Source organism: Micropterus salmoides, unplaced genomic scaffold (genome assembly GCF_014851395.1).
Source record: "Micropterus salmoides isolate LMB-PRFRI ecotype aquatic unplaced genomic scaffold, ASM1485139v1 Ms_hic_scaffold_21, whole genome shotgun sequence".
NCBI classification, from domain to species: Eukaryota; Metazoa; Chordata; class Actinopteri; order Centrarchiformes; family Centrarchidae; genus Micropterus; species Micropterus salmoides.
In genome coordinates, this window is record NW_024041262.1 from 22,781,086 (window position 1) to 22,794,614 (window position 13,529).

The following is a 13,529-nucleotide window of genomic DNA, read 5'->3' on the forward strand; positions in this document are numbered from 1 at the left end:
TGCCTGCAACCGAGCCATGTTCGGAATTTCGGAGCCGACAAAACTGAGGAAGCTCATCACAGAGAAAATTATGCTTCCCTCCCACTCGACCTTTCTTCGCAAGTTTGGCTACTTCATATGCAAAATGTATCTGACAACGGTGCAATTTTGCTAAAATTTCCAGATATTTAATGTTAAAAAATTATCTTAGACATGAAGGAAAACTCTTGTTAAGTAATCTTAAACATTTACGTGAGCAGGGAATTAAATAAAGTCTAACAAACTAACAAAACACAGTCACTGCATTGTTTCTATCCAGGAATATTTCTCTTTGCTAAAAAAAAAGGAAGGTTCTTCAAATACAAACACAGTCAGCTTTCCTCGTCTTTTGCGATTTTGATCACTGAAAATAACCATAAAAATTTAATAACTTAACAGTATCTAATCACTGTGTAGAAGCTGTAAGTGAGGAAAGTGAGGTGCAGAATGATTGATAAGTGAATGGGTGAGAAAGTGAACGAAAGAGCCCGTCATTCGATATGCCATCTGTGGTCAGAGTCTGTACCTCTTCCCAGATGGCTTTGAACGCTGGCGTGACAGTCTGAAGACTGATTTCCCTCTCACCAGTGATTTTGGCAAAGGTAATGTACTCACTGAGTGAAACAGAATCTTGATGTATCTTATTTAATAGAAACAGTGATGGATGATGGCCCTGAGAAGATCAGATCACCCCTTTTGTCCTTCTCGGGATCTTGTAGCCACCCTGACACATGGGACTCAGCAGGGACTCACACGCACTGTGCCGGAGTCTCGTAACATTCTCAATCAAACTCTAATTCCTGTTAAAGATGTGACATTAAGAGCTCCAGAACTATTTTAAGCCCTGAGAGATGCAGTTTTTACCCCCTTTCAATTAAATTGCTGTTGCTAGGCAATTTTAGCCAAAACTCTGCTTAGTGGATTGAATTGTAGGCTATTTGTTGCCTGGCAACATTAGCTAATTGGACGTTCTCTGACAGAGCATTCGGTGCTACCCGGCTCTCGCTGATTTCAACAACATAACTGTTTCTCAACAGATAGCTCTCAGTGAGATGAGGAGGGAGACAGAGGAAGCAGATTTCTAGGCAGTGTGAGGTGAATCTTCCCTTCCTGCCCTTTGTTGCTCTGCAACAGCCACCTCAGTCCTGACAAGCCTATTAGTGTTGCTTGATTTAAAATGAGTGATCAGTCTGGGTGCTGTGGTGAGAGCGAGGCACCTGGCAGCAACTTTCACAGCCAGGAGAGATCATCACATATATTTCTTGTTGCAAAAATCCCTTAGGGCTCGAGTTTGTGTGAGGCAAAGCGACTGTGTCTATTTGTCTGACTGAGTATCATTGTGAGTGCAACCTTCCTGTCTATTTATCTGTGTGTGTGTGTGTGTGTGTGTGTAGGTGCATCTCTGCGTGCAAGGCAACCACATCCTCATACCTGGCAGCACCTCGTAGATATCCTCGTCAACATCCCCCGTCTCCTGCCCTCCTCTCTGAGAGGCCTGGGCAGCACTGGGCCGAGGTAGGGGGGGGCCACCCAACACCTCAACGTCATCATAGGTCTCCTCTTCCTCTTCCAAATCCTCGTCATCATCGCAAGGGATGGAGGAGGATCTGAGATCTATGAGCGAAGGAGAAACAACGTGATGGCCGGCGTTAGTGTAAAGATGGAGCACAGGGCGGCACAAAAGACACACACATGCATTAAAGGGTAAAGTAAGAGAAATGCTTGACGGGCCCTGACTGCACAACAGGCTAGATCACGTGCCATATAGTAGCAGTGACAAGAACCGGAGGCTTGAACTATGGCTGCATTTAACAATTATTTTCTTTATCTATTAATGTGTTTATAATTTTTTAGATAAGCAATTTATTTTAGAGTCTGAAAAGGTGACGATTCTTGTTTCTTTTTTTGTCAGACTGGTTTGTCAACACTACAGTAAAAAAAAACTGTTAATGTACAATATATATAAAACAGAGAAAAGCGGCAAATCTTCACATTGGAGAAGTCGGAACCGGCAAACATTTGACATTCTTGCTTGAAATTACTTAAATATCAACTGTTGATGATCAAAAAGTTAGGTGAAAAGAGGAGCAGGTGAATTATCATCTCCATATTTCATATATCTTCTATTTATCATTAAAATCTGAATTTTGAATGGGGTTTTTCCGTTGTCCTCTTTATTAAGACGCATACCACATAATCACATTTTATAGTGGCTTTCGTGGTATGTCACACCCCTCTCTCTCTCTCTCTCTCCCGCCTTGCTTGTCCTATCTGTATCTCTACTATCACCATCACATAAAGGCAAACTGCCAAATTACCAAAAATGATCTTATAAAAAAATAATTAAAATAAAGTTCTTGGAAGAGCGACCACAAAAATTAATAATAAATAATCATCTACATGTTCTGGATCAGACTGCATGTTGTAGTAAAACTGGGCAGGGAGGAAGTAAGACAAACTGCCAAGTGTCTGTTACTTCCCGCAAATCAGTGGCCCGGCCCAAGCCCATTTTAGAGTACACTAGGCACGACCGCTCGCTCAGATGGAGGAGCCGTCTCATTGGAGGCGACTGGCCACTGTAACACAGGGTATCAGGTCCTCTGCCGTACACCAGCGGCCAAGCAGAAATCAATGTCACTGGAGGATAACCAGAACATCTACCAATCAATTTCCTGTAAGTTGGAATTCGGTAGGAGGGTTAGGGGAGGAGTGGTTGGGGGGTGGGGGTGGAGGTGAACTAGAGCTACATGATAGTGCACATGTCACAGTGGGTGACATGTCGAATGAGGAGATGCAGGACTCGTGCGTTCGTCGGTGCAGTTGGTGATGGATCAGGTGGTTTTCATCTGAGTCAGAGATGATAAAGAGCTCCCTTTCATTTCTGACCTTTCTGCCCCTCGTAAACACAAGCAAACTTTAGAAGAAAATTTAGACAAAAGAAGGTTGGGCGGTTTAACTGTATTAACCTATGTGGCTTTTAAAAAGTCAAATCAAGTCAATTTTATCAATGTGGCTTTACATCAGAACATATGACATATTCTATCCTTAAACACTTGAATGAAATAAGGACACAAACTACGAGAAGCAACAAAGCAAGGAACACTGAATGGTTAAAAAGTACAAAAGACATCCTGGCTTACCTTCAAGTACAAAATTTATTTGCTTCACCCATTCTCTGGCCTCTTGAGGACTGCTGGCAGTGAACTGGTGGGAAGAAGTGGCAATAATGCTGCAATTATCATCATTTCAGAGGGTGCATTGACACGGAAATACAAGTCCTGATTTTTTTACTTTGAAGCACAAACACCAACTCTCTTCCTAGCTGTCTAATAAGGAACAAAAAGGGCAACTAGAAATTTCCTTTTGAAATAGCTGTGAAATTAAAGTAATATAAATAATCTACATATCAATATTTACTGACTGGCAAAATATAGCCAAGCTAATAAAATGTTTTCCAAATGGATTTAGATTAAAGCCTGACTGATACTGGATTTTTGAAGACAATACAAATATTTGAGAGTTATAATATGACAAAGATAATGGTACATTGCTAATATACAGCATAAACAGGCTATGTTCAGTAGCAAGTGTCCCTTTCAGAGTGAGGTGAAGCGTAGCGGTTGTGCTCGCTTCATGCACACGCCCGCCCGCCACCGAAGTTGAATTGTCTTGAACTTTTTGTACGCGACGCACAGCGCAAATCATTGAAAGAGAGACTGATCCTCGCTGTTTGTGAGTGTCCTGAATCTATTGCTGTTTACTAAATAGTTATCAAGACATCAACAGGTAAACTTATGTAGCCTATAGTTTTAACTTAAGTTAAATAGGCTACAGCTGTGTAGCGCACAGAAGCCGTTGCCATGGTTACTATCCACAGCGCCTGCAGTTTACTCGAGGAGCGCTTGTCTCCTGTTCACCTGAGAGAACCCGCGGGGGCCAAGCGACTACGTTATGATTTTAAGAACGTTCCTAAGACCAACATCTTCCCCAACACTAATCAGCATGCAGTGTGCAGCTATCCACTTCGCTGTGGCGTTTGATCGCTTGTCTTTCTTTTGTTTATCTACTTCTCCCACACGCTGCATCCAGCGTAGTCTGCCGAAGCCTCCCTCCGCTGCTTGTTTGGGTGGGTGATTTGCAGGCTGATCCTATGACCCATGTGCCTAGCCCTTATTTATTTAATCATATTCACATATAAGGCTCCAACTATTTCAATTACCATTTAACCTGACCATTATTTTCTTAATTTATCAATTAATTGTTTGCTAAAATAAAAATGTCACTAAAGCTCAAGTTGATGTACTCGACTGTCTTGTTTCGTCTGATGCATAGATTCACAGTCAAAATAGTTTCCCCATAATTTATTTGTTGAATTACTAATCGATTCATCCTTTCAGATCCAAACACATGACGTTAAAGTACAAAAATAAACTCGTCAGTGCTCTCTAGTGGACCTAAACAGTAATGAAGACACCCATACCAAAATATCAAGCTGATGTATCAGTGGCACTGTAATTTAGATTTTATATATTTCCACTACAGAAGAAGGTCTAAGGACACTTCCACATCTTCAAAATGTCTAAATTCCATTTCCAAAATAATATAAATCAATTATATTCCTTTACTTGAATTCCCTGACACTTTTATTTAGTAATCCAGGCATGGTCAGTAATACAGGCATGTTGTGGAAATACAGACCTGAAAAGACCTCAGTCCGGGAGCAAAGAGCTCAAAACAGGCATTTCTTTTGGAGTCTTTTCTCAGGTTGGTCACCAGCTGCACATTGTAGTCCATGATATAAAAGGAACCCTTCTGTTGTTTGTCTGTAGAGAGGAATACATGTAGGATGTTATCTGGTTCAATATCTCAACCTATAGATGTTCCTGTATGTTGGCATTTCAAACAAACCTTTTTCACTCCCAAAGTAGTAGAATATTGAATTGTTCAGAACACACCATCTCTTTTGCCACTCTGAGCCGAAGAAGCTGTGATCTACACACACAAAAAAAAAGTGCGTGATGATCAATGAAAATAGATCAAATGGAAAATTACTCACATGAATACCATTCATAATGTGTATATATTCAAATACTTTTATGGTTTCTTTTATTCTGCTCAGGTGCCAGATGATTGTGGTTCTCCATGTGTACTCAATAACCAACCATCTCGCACTCCAAGTCACTAAAACAGTCAGCATTACTTGATAAAAATACTTGACCCAAGGCTGGTATCTATCTGCTGCTATACCTCTTCGTTTCTTCTCCAAATAGCCATGCTTCAAGATGTTGCTGAGGTCCTGGACTGCCACAGGGGGGATGTCACCCAAATCTGTGAACAGAAGCAGTTAATTTGTCCATAAAACCGTAAAGAAACGCCCATCACAAGTCCCCAGAGCCCAAGGTGACCTCTTATGTCATGTTTTGTCCATCCAACAATCCAAAACATGACATAAAAGAGAGATGAGCAGCAAATCCTAACATTTTAGAAGCAAAAACCAAAGAAAGTTTTGTATTTTTCATGATAAATGAGTTACAACGATTAATTTGTTATTGAAATGGTTTCTGTCAGTCAATTAATCAACTGATTGTTTCAGCACTAACTCCTAATAAGTAGCACTTAAAATGTTCTTCATTCAAAAGGCAACACACACACACACACACACACACACACACACACACACTATGAATATAAAGTCTCCAACCCTGTGGATCAAATACATCCCTGCAAGGCTTTAGGAAACTGGGATCAATACATTTACAGTGCTGCTGAGCACTGCAATCCATTCATCTGCTCACATTGCACTTTTAATGGGAGTAGCCTTCCTGCGGAAATTCAAACAACTCTCTTCAATTTGCAAAGTCAAGCTTTAAACACAACAGGACAATGGCACAATTTAAGTGGCTTAAGTTAATTAGTGCAGTTGTTAGGCTTCCATTGCACAATGCACTTCACATAGGATTTAACCTACTGGGCCATTTGTGATGGAGAGACGCAGCTTTAAAAGGCACTAAATATATTTTTCTGTTTCGATTTGAAGCCCCAGTAGTAGTGGTAAAAACAACACCGTACATGTAAAAGATTTATTCCTCTTCAGTGGCAGTAAACACATGAGCCCACCGATAACTGTGCTATATTCAAAGTTTACAAGATATTTATGGCCTATGAGCAGCAACGTTAACTGCGATAAACAGCAGGGTTACAGCTATGTACTGACACTCCCACACACAAACATTCACACACCTGGAGAGCCTCTTATAGCAGAGCAGATAAACAAGCTTCAACACTTATGTATACCCAAGATGTCTCTCACTCCTGTGCATTTTTAAAATAAGGTGGGAGGGAGGGTTCTAGCAGAAAGTGATGGTGTAGTTCTCCTTTAATATGACTTTTTTTTGGCATTTTCACTTTTACGGGACAGTTGGAATGTAACCAGAAATGTTGTACAGAGGTTTAATGGTACTTCACCACTCAACCACCAGGATGCCTCAAGACAAAACAGTTTTTACTAGAAATCTGCTTACTGACCCTATTTTCTAACCTTTAGCCATTAGAGGGTAACTTGTAAAATTGACCTCAGATTGGCCTCAAGGGCCACCTTCCGCCCCATGCTTCAACAAGAGTATCTGGCTTTTCCATGTGTCAAAAACAAAGCTCAGCTTCCTCTGAATTCATTAGTCAACCGGCATTAGCCTTGCTAGGAAAGAAAGCAAAGGGAGAGCAGGAACCGACCTTTTTAGTTTGAAACACAGGAACAATTTAAAGACCATTTACACTAGTCAGTGTGACACCTCATTCAGACCCCTGGTGACAAGGGGAATGCCTGGAGTCCATCCCCCTCTCAGACCTCAGGACCTGTTTAACTGCTGGGAAAACCCAAACATGTCATCCCACAACTTGGTCCTCTGGTTTAAACAGAGAGCATCCCCCAACATTAGACAAACAGGAACCTCTTTCTCATTCATAAAAATCAGCAGCATGAAAAAGGCTCCCAGTTGAACGCTCTCTGAAGAGTGGTTGCTTTGAGTCTATTTTCAGCGAGTTTTGTCAGAATAACTTTGATCTAGAGAGAAAAATAAAGCTGATATTGGCGTTTTGCTTGGCTAACATTCCAGAGATTTAAGTTCACAACAACGCAGCCTGTGATCCGGTAACCCCGCACCGCTTCAGCTCGTGGGCCTGACAGATGAGCGGGTCATTCCAGAGCAGAGCCCCAGACACCTCACGGCACAAACACGCTCACATATCATCAGCTTGCCTTTGTGGATGGACTGACCGGTGACACTATAAATACAGAGGTGCTAAGGACTGTTATGTCAAAGAGAACCCAATTCAGTACATCATAACAAACAGCGGTCATTATGCTCCCCCACCTCATCTATCCGCCGGCAGTCCGTTCATTTTTTTCTGGGCCTGCTTCCCTGTTGTGGCCCACTTCTAATCCCCTCATCTGTCTGCTTCCCTTGCTCTTCATTTATCTCAAAGGTCGAGTTCGGGTAATAGATGAGGAGGTACAAAATCAACAACGGGTTCACTCTGATCTGCTTGAGTCAATAAACATTACACATTCATGCGTGTTCAACACTTAAACGTCGAGTGACCTGACCTCACTTGACTGTCCTCATTTGTATGAATCGCAAACAAGGGTGCGACTTGAGTGGGTGCAAACGTAAGACTTTTGTAAAAATGGAAACATGTACACAATAGTTCAAGATTCTTCCACAGGGTCGCAGCACAACCTAAAAGCATCACACTGCTTAATGCCGCTTGTTCCCACCCTAAACAAAAACAGGATCTGATTGGTCCTGAGTTAACATTGCCTCCTTTAATGAAAATTACACACTAACACCTCTTTGGGACCCATGCAATTTTAAGTAGATATTCAGAGGTAATGTTATTTGAAAATGTGTAATTTAGAGCGTTAAAAAACCCCAACAACCATCATGGTGTTTGAGTTTTGAGTCTGACTACAGGCACAGAGAGACACATTAATGCATCTAATTAAGGCCTCATCAAAATCGCAGACAGACGGCACTCTTTCATAAAAATCATAAATTGCGTTATCAATTATTCAGGGCAATGCCATGACTTCATTTTCATCCTTTTTGCGTTTTAATTAGCACCATCCACAGCTTTGGTATTGACATTAATTTGATGGCAATTTATTGATATTTCAGCATAACCTATTTAGCTGAGTGCAATTACCAACAAAGAGAAGCAGATAGATGTGATGTTAGAGTCGCATCACGTGTTTTGTAAATCAAGGTGAGGAGCTGCTACAGGCCAACGCTAACTGAATCTAACTGCTCTCAGTGGTCATCAGCAAGAAAAGATATGAGTCACCCCATTTCCAAATGGAAGAAAAGAATCAATAGAAATTGACCAGAGATATGTGTTTAATTGATCCTGACAAAAGGGAACATTTCCATAAGCAAGCTGACTTGTGTGCTGATAAGTGCTCCGTCCTGTTGCCTTCCTGAACTTGTTTTAAACGCGGAGGGGATACACAACAATGCATCCAAGCTGCCAGCGGTTTTGCCATAGCCGCAATCTCTCATTTGGTTATTCACACTCTCTCAGCATGGTGTTATGAGCTCAGCAGTTGATCCCGCAAGAAAAGGCTGATTTATGTAAGCATGACCAGAGGGAGTTAATGTATTCTCTCATTAAAATCCACTTTACTCAGGCTGAAAGTCAATCAAAGGCTGGATAGAGAGTGAATCAAAATGAAGGGAAATGGTTGGGTAGGAGGACTAATATGTTACATTAGATCTAACGGTGGTCATAATGCAACAAAGATGTTATGAAAACACAAAAACCCACTGAAGATGTTGATGTTGCTATATAAGATGGAAAGTGAGTGGTCGCTTTACTGTCTTTTCTGTAATACAGTAGGACGGCCGAGTGGAGCGACACCAGAGTTCAGTCTCAGCAGGGAAGCATGCACTTCCAGATGCAGAAACCACTATTGTATCCCCAGATATAGAAACATTTAAGTTAAGGCCGCGAGAGTCAGGGGAGGTGAAAAAAAGCCCTTTATTTATCGGGATAAAAATGTGTGTTTTTTTCTGCTGCTTTTTCATGTTTACAACTGTTGTACATAAAAATATGTTCCCTAAAATCATGCAGATGTATACTGTATATAATTTAATATACTGTTAGAGAAAGATGTTGTGTTGTATGACGTTGATGTCTGACACACAAGCAGAGTCTTGTAATACCTTGTGGGATGGGCAAAACATTTGGAAATACATGGAAATAAAATTAAATGATAATTGTTTTATCTTGCTGTGTCCATAAGTGTATATCTAGTCTAGTCTGCATGCCTGTGATATCTAATATTGGTTGTCTTGTGTGCCTGCTCTATTCTTGTGTCATGCCTCTTTAGTATTGCTAGTCTATATTTTTGTAAGGTTATACTGTATAGTTATGATTGTCATGGTCGCTGTATGTGTCTGTTCTAAAGCGGCTTTTATTGGGTTCCTTTTTATTTATGTTGTAATCTACTATATGCGCTTTGATGTTTTATTTGTCTGCTGTAGGGCTGCAACTAATCATTATTTTCATTATACTGTCGATTATTTTTTGATTAATTGTTTGGTCTATAAAAATGTCATAAAATACAAAATATTGCCCATTACTAGTTCCTTAAGCCCAAGTTGACATATTCAAGCTGCTTGTTTTGTCCGACCAACAATCCAAAAAGATATAACATTATTACTATTACTATTCTCAAAAACTAAGAAAGCAAGCAAATACTAACATTTGAGAAGATGAAACTAGTGTATTTCTGGTTTATTTACATTTTAAAAATGCCTTAAAAAGATTATCAAAACTGATGCTGATTATTTTCTCTATCGACAAACCAATGAAATACACTAGTCTGCTTTTTGTTTCTTTCTTTTAATTCTTAACATTAACCTGCCCAAGGACTGAGAATGAAAATGATCATTTTGGCTAAATATGGCTAATCAACAACACACAGAGAAATAAATAAATAAATGAATAAATAAAGTAACTAAAGAAAAGAGAAAATCTTTTTTTTTTTTAATTCACATGTATAGAGAAAACTACCACATACTGCAAGCAAAGTCTACGAGAAAGTACATCAGTTAACAATTTATGAGATAAATACTGTATTTCTAGTGTATGTGAAAGAGTGACCCCCCCCCCCCTTACAGCACAGGAAGGAATCAAAATCAGCAAGTTATCATATTTTTTTTTCTCCTGTGCTTAGTCCTTGAGAACGGGAGCTTTCACAGTGGCTTTCGGGGCAAAAAGTATTGCATTGAATGCAGCATCAGGGGGCAGGACCTGACCCCCGTGTGAACTCAGCTGATGAGGTGAAACAGAAGGCAGAGAGAGGCTCCTCGGCCCTGAGGGGGCTGCAGGGAGGAATGCTGCTGACTCTACAGACGAAGTGAGCGAGACCGCAATCCTCTTCGATACTGTCCTTGATTAGGAAAAAGGATTCACTCGGTGCACCTTCACCCACCCGGCGCTCAATCTGTACGCAGGCTAAGCTAAATTGATGCATTTTTCCTCATTACAGTAGAAGGCCTCTGCTGTGTGTCCCTCCAGCGAGGCGGCCGTCAAAAGGGAGGAGAGACTGAGAGGCACTGAGGTTAAGGGCAGAATGTCTTCCCTGCCCTCCTCTCCTCCCCCTGATTTGATTACGACTTCAGTCATCGATACATAAACCGTGTTTAGAACCTCCTAATGCATGTGTTTGAACCAAAGAAAACATGCAGTGCATTATATCAGGCTGCATGATGCCTGTATCGTTGTCTAATAATGTTTAATGGGAACAGGAATTTATGCAGGAGTGATTAAGGTTTTTTTTTTTTTTTTTGGAGCAGGGATGTCAACAAATCACTGATCCTGACTTGAGATAAAACCTTTACGACTAAGCGAAGCCCTTAACTGAATGAAAACTTTAATGGTGCACACGGGTACATTTTTAATATAACAGTTTTGGATTTCTAAAATTCGGATTTAGAATCTAGAAATTCAGTTATATTGCAACTTTAATACAATGCAGAGAAATCTGGTGTTTCTCTCTCTTATTAACATATATATATATATATATATATATATATTTCTGTGCCTGTATGCAGGAATGGATGTCAAGTCATTCTAGGCTCCGTTCTGCTCTATCCCTACATTCAAACATCACAGGCCGGCCACCAAAAAGACACTAAGGGGCTAAATTTACTATGTGACATCGGCTTCCCCCTGGGCAGCCATAAGCAGGTTATACAGCGACCCTGAATTTCCCTTTTCTAGATTTACAACCACTATTCAAATGCTTAACTGCAACTACAATGATCCTCTAATCGCTGGGGATGGTTTTCAGCTGCTTCGCTTACACAGACAAAAAAAAAAGGATAAACAGTAGTAAGAATATAAATACCAACAATGGAGGCGTTCGGGCCCACAGGAGAGCCTGCATATCTGTGATAAAAACGTGATATAACACACTCAACGACACAGCCTGGAGGGAAAAACACTCAACAGAAAATCAACACACTCGCCCTTGAATGTACAGTTATTGCAACTTTAAAAATGCTTCTATTATTTCCACTAAAATTCTTTAAATATAATTTTAGCAATACTGGTAAGTAAATATGTTTGTGAGGAGTATGTTATTGCACTGTGCTTCCTGAGCAATACCTCATGCTTATTACCTTTTTATGTAATTGCTCTTATTTTATAGTCACTTCTGTTACATATTATGCCAATAAAAAATTATATGATGCCATCATTCTTTGACTCCTTTCATAAATCACAGCCAAGTCGATGGGCAACAAGTGTTACAGATAAAATATTCCGTTAAGGCAAAACCAGTCCGATCATAATCCGTGTCTTGCTTAAATCAGATGCAGGTTGTTTCGCTTAAAATAAGCATTTTTATTTAAATTATTTTCAGTGGACCAAATTATTGATTTTTAACTGGGATTCATAAAAAAAACCAGTTCTCATTTATGTTTCTATTATGCTTCTTTATTTTTCCACTATACATTTAAAATTTCATTCTTTAAAGTTGCTCAATAATATTATTAATAATTTGTTGTATAATTATTTTTTGTAGGTTTCCATTCAGTTTTTTATAAACAAATATGAGTGGTTGCTTTAAAAATTACTTATTTTAGTCTTTTTGTAACAAATAAGAATTCTTTTTTTGCTTGTTTTCCTTTATTTGCTACAGGAAATATGGATGATTCTGAAATAGCTGCAATAAAATAAATTATATATAAGTATTGTGCCAGCATATAACTTACTTAAAATGTAATATAACACATTTTTTATACAACTGGTTAACATTTACATGCAAGTAAAATAATCATCTTAATAATTTACAAACTTTTTCAACTTTTTAATCTAATTTGTCTAAAAAGAATAAATAAAAGTAAATAAACTAGGAAAAAAATTAAACCAATTCGGTTTTACACTTTACACACAGTATACAAATGAACTCACAGAAAAATATATAATATACAGTAGCAAGGATGAACATTATTTAATGAATGTTGTTTCTGAATGTTTGTTTTTTGTAGTTTTACCACATGCAATGAAAATTACAATCGCTGAACATATTAAAGTAAGTGAAATAGCCAGACGTCTTAAATAAAAATAAAAAAATCAATACTTTACTGATTCTTTTTTAAGCCAGGCATTTTATAAAATGATGTCACTTTAACTGTGATCATTTACATTTTGAAGTAAATTATCTAAATGCATAATTGTTTTGTTTAAATAAAACTAACAAAGTTTTCATACTGCCAAACAGGACATAGTTCCTTTCTATTAAATGTATTCTCAATCGACTGGCTGCTGATTCCAGTTCTTTAAGATAAGCTAACTTACAGCAATGGCCACTATGAATCAATGGTGAAAAGATTTCCATTGTAGATAAGCAATCGTCAAACAGCATACAAGCCCACGGCAGCCCTACTTGGCACACACACACACACACAGTGCTGACTTCTTCCAGCCGTGCGGAGATCCCGGCGTAAAGAAGGATGCATCCTCAACATCCTCGAATAACTCCACAAGGGCATGTTAATGACCTCAAAGTGCTACATTACAGCAACAATTAAACAGAGGGATCCCAGAGGCATTGGGAGCCGGCGTGTCACTGTCTGTGTACAGGCCAACACATCTCTCCCATCTCCATTTATTTCCCTAAGAAATCAGCGGGGCCACCTGGGCTTGGCATTGAAACTTCATTCATCTCCAGAAATGGATTCCAGTGGAGGGCAAAATCAAATTCTCATTTGCAAAGCAGGGGGAGAAAGAGAGGGAGTGAATGCAGGAGGTACCTGGGAACGCTAACCTCTGGGTGAACCCGCCGCATCTGATAGTTTTGCTATTTGTCTGTGACATTGACAGCTCTGGGGGAGATTAGGAGCCACCCTGCCCCAGCTTCCCACTTTGCATTCTGCCTATGTGCCTCTTTACAGATGGACTGCTGCACATTTACCTTCGCCTGTTTTCCCTGGGATCCAACACGG

At 39.6% G+C, this 13,529-nt stretch overlaps 1 protein-coding gene across 1 annotated transcript in view; it reads right to left on the minus strand.

Moving 5' to 3' along the window:
• skap1 (src kinase associated phosphoprotein 1) overlaps positions 1 to 13,529 on the minus strand; it is a 33,511-nt gene that overhangs the window by 9,886 nt on the left and 10,096 nt on the right. Inside the window, exons 7-11 of the mRNA XM_038735191.1 lie at positions 5,266 to 5,346; positions 4,927 to 5,010; positions 4,717 to 4,841; positions 3,159 to 3,222; positions 1,450 to 1,632 (exon numbers count right to left, since the gene is read on the minus strand). Coding sequence (XP_038591119.1) covers positions 1,450 to 1,632; positions 3,159 to 3,222; positions 4,717 to 4,841; positions 4,927 to 5,010; positions 5,266 to 5,346 — 537 coding nt within the window. The remainder of the gene's footprint in view (positions 1 to 1,449; positions 1,633 to 3,158; positions 3,223 to 4,716; positions 4,842 to 4,926; positions 5,011 to 5,265; positions 5,347 to 13,529) is intronic.